The following is a 6,154-nucleotide window of genomic DNA, read 5'->3' on the forward strand; positions in this document are numbered from 1 at the left end:
TTAATAATATTGCAGAAACAGGTAGGCTTGCCTCTTATGATATTTACAGACGAGTATCAGCAGATATTTGTGGCAGAGCTTGAGAACAAAAGGGCGGATATGTGCATAAATGCGTGCAGCCATGCATGTGAGTGTTTGTGGCAAATTTAGAGGGGACAAAAAATGCAACATTCATGAGGCGAGATAGAAAATAAAAGAAACTCCCACACGCACACATGAAGCACGTCCGCACTGAGCACACACCCTCAATTAAACTCGGAGCTCATGTGTAAGGCACCAGGGAAACTGGAGGCTCTCTGGAACTTGTGCTGCTAAAAATAACTTAAGTGTCTGCAGCAGTGAGGCAAACCTGTAGGAAGATAAGAGGCGCAAGGACAGCCGGTGTAAAAATACAGAGGAGAAGAAAGATGTGATATCATTTTACTTTAATTGGGATTCCTGACAATTACCTGACAACATTCATAAGGAAATGAAATATAACAAATTCATAAATAAATATTCGTAGCCTAGTATGACCTTGCTCGTACTAGGCTGGACTCTTTTTGGCTTCAGAGCTGCCTTAATTCTTTATGGTAAAGACGAAGTCTCTCTGGTTCCACCAGTAGTCATAAAGGGATGGACATGGTCAGCAACAACACCAACAATACTCAGGTAGATTGTAGCTTTTAACTTCTGTTCAGATGCTACTAATGGGCCCAGTGTGCCAAGAAAATATCCTGCACACCATCACTTCACCCCCATCTTCTGCTGCTTTAGCACATTTGCTTGAAAATCTAGTGTGTTCACAGATGCTCTTCTGCACACCTTGGTTGTAATTAGTGGTTATTTGTGTCACTGTTCCTATCAACTCGAAGCAGCCTGGCCATTCTCAACAAGGCGTTTTCACCAGAGAACTGAAGCTCACTGGGTATTTTCTCTTTTTTGGATGATTCTCTGGAAACCCTACAGATGGCTTTGTGGGAAAATCCCAGAATATCACTTAAGTCACCCTTTTCCATTCTGATGGTCAGTTTGAAGTCCAGCGGGTTTTCTTGATGTCTACATGATTAAGTGCATGTGATGCTGATACGAGCAGTGAAATAGATGTACTTAATAAGTTTCCATGAGTGTATTGCGATGCCTTTAATTTGCAGCACACTGATTTTACACTGTAATATTCCTACTTTGCAAGCACTTTGTTCACCTGTAAAACTCTGATTCAATGCAAAACAATTTTCTGAAATCCTTTAGGTGTTGGTTCCTGCTTTCCACCCTCAACTGGTACTACATTAAAAAAATGGGTTTACTTAATCATAGCTGTTGTTTACCCAGTTATATTATCAATTTGATGTTCATCATATTGATCTGTAATAAGTTTAGTTCTAGTTAAAGTTTCACTTTGGACACCAGATGTCCCTATTGCTCATAACACAGAGTACAGGCAGAGAAAAGGCAGAGAAACTGACTGAAAGGTTTTCTAAAAGAAAACAAGAACGTCTTCAGGTATATTCATGTCATTCATCATAGGAAAACACGGTTCTAAGTGTTATTTACAGAGAGTGCAGCAATCAGAATATTGGCACACACAAGACAGGCTGATTAAAACAAACAAACAGGCAAACAAATAAAACCTCTCACTCAGTATAAACATTTATGCAGTACTGCTGTGCTTTTACTCACCCGACCTGTGATTATGCACTAAATAATCACAGCATGCCTACATTTACAGTGTCATCAGCCTGATGTAACATCCTGTAATATTTAGTCGGCCCATGTGGTGCTGCTGATAGTCTTGGCAAGCGAAACACAAATTTCTCACTCAGCTTGGATTTTTAAATAAGCTTTACTGGACGTTATGTCTGGATAAAGAGTACTCTGTCTGTTGTGGAGCTTTCTATGCATACAGTTTTGAATGATACCCTTCTACCTTTTACTTACTTGGCAGAGATCGTGGCCATAATTAGAATGATGAAATCGCTATCTACTACTCACAGATGTTTTCCTGCTTTCTCCCTCTAACACACACTCACGGCAAGAGCTCACACAGTCACATCCACTGGATTTACATTTTTCTTTAATTATTCTTAGAGCAGATTAAGAGTTTAGTGAAGTCGGACTTTACTTGCGCAGACTTTACTAAACAAACATGCAAAGGAAAGAATATCCATGGTCCGCCTCAATTTCCTGACTGACGTCAGTCTAAGGGGGAAAGGGGGGCCTCTGAGATCCCCTCACTATCTGATCTGCATGTGAGAGGCTCATGCTGCCTCTGCACCACCCCCTTGTTTTCCCCACAGCAACAGGAAAGCTGGAGGCCAAAGAGAGCGGCCACACTCTGTAGGAGAGGAAGGACTCAGAAGTCCAGCAGTACAGTAAGAACAAAGAAGGACACTAAAGGCAAAGGAATGAGCAAGAATCAGAAAGAAGTGAAGAAAATCCAGTCAGTCTATCTGCAGAACCTGGAGAAAGTGAACCAGGGGATAAAGCCGGACAAAAAAAGTTGGAAACCTAAAGAAGGAGACTTTGCTGTGCAAACAGCAATGGAAAAGCCGCGGCAGCCTCCCATAGCTGGAAAAGTGGCTAAAAGCTCGGCTCACAGAATCAGCAGAGACCTGACTTGCTCCATCTGTTTGGATCTTTTCAAGCAGCCGGTATCCTTGCCCTGTGATCACACCTTTTGCCAGGGTTGCATTGAGGGTTACTGGGCAGGGCCACGGGGCACCGGGCAAGGTGGAGCCGGCTCCTGCCCTCAGTGCAGGAAGGTGTATCCCGGACCGAGCTACAGACCCAACCGTATAGTGGCCAACATAGTGGAGAGTTACTGTCAGGGTCTGGAGGAGAGCGGGACTGGACCCTGCCTGCCAGATGCCGGGGTGCCAGAGAGGGCTCCTGCACCGGTTGCACGCTGTAGCCGACACAGGGAGGAGCTGAAACTGTACTGTGAGGAGGACCAGGAGCTGGTGTGTCTGGTGTGTGGCATCTCCCAGGAGCACAGAAGTCACACCATGGTGTGTGTCCAGGAGGCAGAACAGAAGTATAGGGTGAGTTAAGCTTTAATGAAGTGCCTGTCAGCAGTTAAACGTTCAGCAGGGAAGTCAATATCACTGTTAATGGGGTTTAAACTGTTTTTGCTTTTATAGTTTTAGACTTGGCTGCATATTTTCCAAAAACAACTTCTTCTGGTATTGCAAACATGGATCCTCTTGTGTTGTTCATCAGTGTGGAGTCTCCCAGGTTAGGCTTAAAGCAAAAGTAAGCTCAAATTTATCACGCTTCCCATTGTGTTTTCAACAAATCACCCTGGACAAGACATTGACTTTGAGGGAGTCAGTATGTTTTGACGGGCTGCACAGTGGTGAGGCGGTTAGCACTGGTGCCTCAGAGTGAGAAGGTCTGGGGTTTGAATCCACCATCGTTTGCATGTTCTCCCTTTGAATGCGTGAATTCTCTCAAAGTACTGCCTTCCTGCCACAGTCCAAAGACATAGACAGGTGTGAATGTGAGTGTGAATGGTTGTCTCTGTGTTAGCTCTGCAGCAGATTGGCCATCTGTCCAGGGTGTACCCCGCCTCTCGCAGCTGGGATAGGCTAAAGCCCCCTGTGACCCTGAATTGGCTAAGCAGAAGAGAATGGATGGTTAAACAAAATGCTTTGATTTTGTGTTTCTGCCCTGACAGGCATCTCTGCACAGCTCAATGGACTCTTTAAAAGCTGAGCTCAACATAGCGCTGCAGTGTGACAGAGAAGCTGAAGACGAGGTCAAGAAGCTGAAGGTGAGAGGAAACACATCGGAATCAAAACCTCGCCACTGCGCATGCTACAATCACTATAAATATCCAGACTGACCCACTCGACCCACAGTTTCCTGTCTCATTCCCCTCATGGATTTCTAATGCTTTTGTGTATGTGCGCACAGACTGTTGTGCTTTTTGAAATAGACCGTCGCTCCCAGTAACAATGTGCATCTCCCACTCAGGAGCACACCGCTGATCTGAAGCAGCGCATCGAAGCCCAGTTCAGCGACCTGCACCAGTTCCTCTACCAGGAGGAGAAACTGCTGCAGGTGAAGCTGAAGACGGAGGAGCGAAGAGAGCTGATTCGCCTGGACGAGCACAAGGCCCTGCTGTGCGTGGAGATCTCGCGTCTGCAGAGGGCCGTCCATGAGATAGAGGACAAACTAAAAGAGCAGGACCCATTCACTCTGCTCCGGGTACGCTTAGCCTGTTTGTACATACAGCACAGTTCATCTGGAAGTTATTACCAGGATGATGAGTCAGCTCTGGGGATGATTAAGCCAAAAAATGCTGAACTCTTGATTTTAAATATGTTTTCAAAACATTTGTATCACTGTTTTAAAAGAAATGGAATCAGAAGCACAATATTTGGGAAGAAAATGAGGTGTTTTTCAATCTATTATGTAGCAGACATACATTTTTGTGCCAACAGGTTAAACAGGGTCCAACGTCAACATTCAAGATATAACTGAGCTGGGTGTGACCGCTTTGGCTTTCCTGTTAAGTCTGCAGAGTGGTCTTAGCAAGACGGTCGATTTGATTACATCATTATGAAAAAACTTCAAGGGTAAAGCGTGATAAATAACAACAACACTGTTGTAGTTTTTTGCCCAAACAAATATTTATGAGCTTAGACAGGATTCATGCCAACGACCTCAGTCGCTGAGCTCTAGAAAAATGAGTTCAGTTCAGGCACCGGGCCATACTCAGGCCAAGGCAGTGGGAATTTCCCCCGGCCACAGGGAGATCCCGCAGGGTGGGATAATGTGAGGTCAGACACTGATGTAATGTGGAAAAAGCTCTCTCTTCTTTCAAATACAGCAAAACTAATTACAGTCTTTTTGTCTCTTTTCCTGTGTTTATTCCCATGTCTCATTTCAGAGCATCAAAGCACTTCTCCAGAGGTGAGCGTGGGAAAGAGGCCGAATATTTTGTCCTTGAAAGGCTCTGTTTTTGTTCTTTGGTTTCATTGTTTGACTTTGCTTTCGTTGACAGGCCTCCACTTAAGTTTGAGAAACCCGTGTTTACACCGCCCAGTCTGTGTGAGGGCCGGTTTGCAGGGCCCCTACAGTACAGAGTGTGGAAATCTATGAAAGGAAGCATCTATCCAGGTACTTAAAAGTGACACTCAGACTCCTGAATCACTGCACTGCTCAGAAACCATCATCAAAATATCCAGCAAAGAAACATCTTTAGCCTTAAACTTCCTCTCTTGCCTTTGCTTTCTCCTCTTTTTAGTTCCAGCTTCCATTACATTTAACTCCAGCACGGCCAACCCCTGGCTCAGTCTGACTTCCTCCCTCACCTGCGTTCGATACCAGAACTTTAACCACACTGTGGAGGACAATCCCAACAGGTTTAATGCCGCCCTGTCACTGCTGGGTAGCCAGGGCTTCACCCATGGGCGTCACTACTGGGAGATTGAGGTCTACAGCAGCACAGTCTGGACTGTGGGGGTAGCCCGGGAGTCGGTACCCAGAAAGGGAGTCATCAAAGCCCTTCCAGCTAACGGCTTCTGGACTATCTCTCTCTCTTATGGGATTCAGTACATGGCAGGTACGTCCCCTCCAACTGTCCTGTCACTGGAGGAGCCACTGGCCAGGATCGGTGTGTACGTGGACTACAAGAGGGGCCTGGTGTCCTTCTACAATGCAGAGAGCATGACACACCTGTACACCTTCAGGGAGACCTTCACTGAAACACTGTATCCTTATTTCAACTTGGGCTTCCTGGACAAAGTGCATGAAAATGAGCCTCTCAAAGTTTTCTTGCCAAAGATTTAACTGCTGTGAAAAAAAAAGAAGACAAAGGGTCAAACAGTTACCGAAAATGACTAGATATGCAAAAAAACACATGTGAATAAAAATGGTTCCTACTGTACAGATTTGAAACTGTGCAAATGCACTGTGCAGTTTATCTCATCAGAAATCAGAAACACGTGCATCTAAGCTTTGCTGAGTTTGCAGACTATGAATCTACTGTCAACCATTTCATTTCAGAGAAGCTGTGCTTCGGTGAAGAATGTGAAACTGTCTGGTTATCTGACTGTAGTGACATTATTGTAATGTGCTGTTATGTAATCTTCTTTATGCATGATTCATTAATTCATTCAGTACTTTGTTTTTTACTCTGTAAATAACTGACATCCTGAATTATACTGGA

The 6,154-nt window shown here is 44.6% G+C and overlaps 1 protein-coding gene across 1 annotated transcript; it reads left to right on the forward strand.

Annotated features, from left to right (window-relative positions):
* The first annotated feature begins 2,275 nt into the window (after positions 1–2,275).
* trim69 (tripartite motif containing 69) lies at positions 2,276–5,998 on the forward strand. The gene is made up of 6 exons (XM_085358209.1): positions 2,276–3,020; positions 3,656–3,751; positions 3,955–4,188; positions 4,874–4,896; positions 4,988–5,103; positions 5,231–5,998. Exons 1-6 carry the CDS (start codon positions 2,385–2,387, stop codon positions 5,773–5,775), a joined length of 1,650 nt encoding a protein of 549 aa, XP_085214335.1. The 5' UTR covers positions 2,276–2,384; the 3' UTR covers positions 5,776–5,998.
* Positions 5,999–6,154: the final 156 nt, after the last annotated feature.

This window comes from Diplotaxodon limnothrissa, linkage group LG7, assembly GCF_057381915.1.
Source record: "Diplotaxodon limnothrissa isolate DT_005_m linkage group LG7, D_limnothrissa_male_GT1.1, whole genome shotgun sequence".
Classification (NCBI taxonomy): Eukaryota; Metazoa; Chordata; class Actinopteri; order Cichliformes; family Cichlidae; genus Diplotaxodon; species Diplotaxodon limnothrissa.

Excerpts from the sequence above, each read along its gene's own strand:
- trim69 (XM_085358209.1), top strand. The coding sequence starts at position 2,385 with ATGAGCAAGAATCAGAAAGAAGTGAAGAAAATCCAGTCAGTCTATCTG. Across the intron at positions 4,189-4,873 it reads ACCCATTCACTCTGCTCCGG|AGCATCAAAGCACTTCTCCA; the intron begins GTACGCTTAGCC and ends GTCTCATTTCAG. Across the intron at positions 4,897-4,987 it reads ATCAAAGCACTTCTCCAGAG|GCCTCCACTTAAGTTTGAGA; the intron begins GTGAGCGTGGGA and ends TTTCGTTGACAG.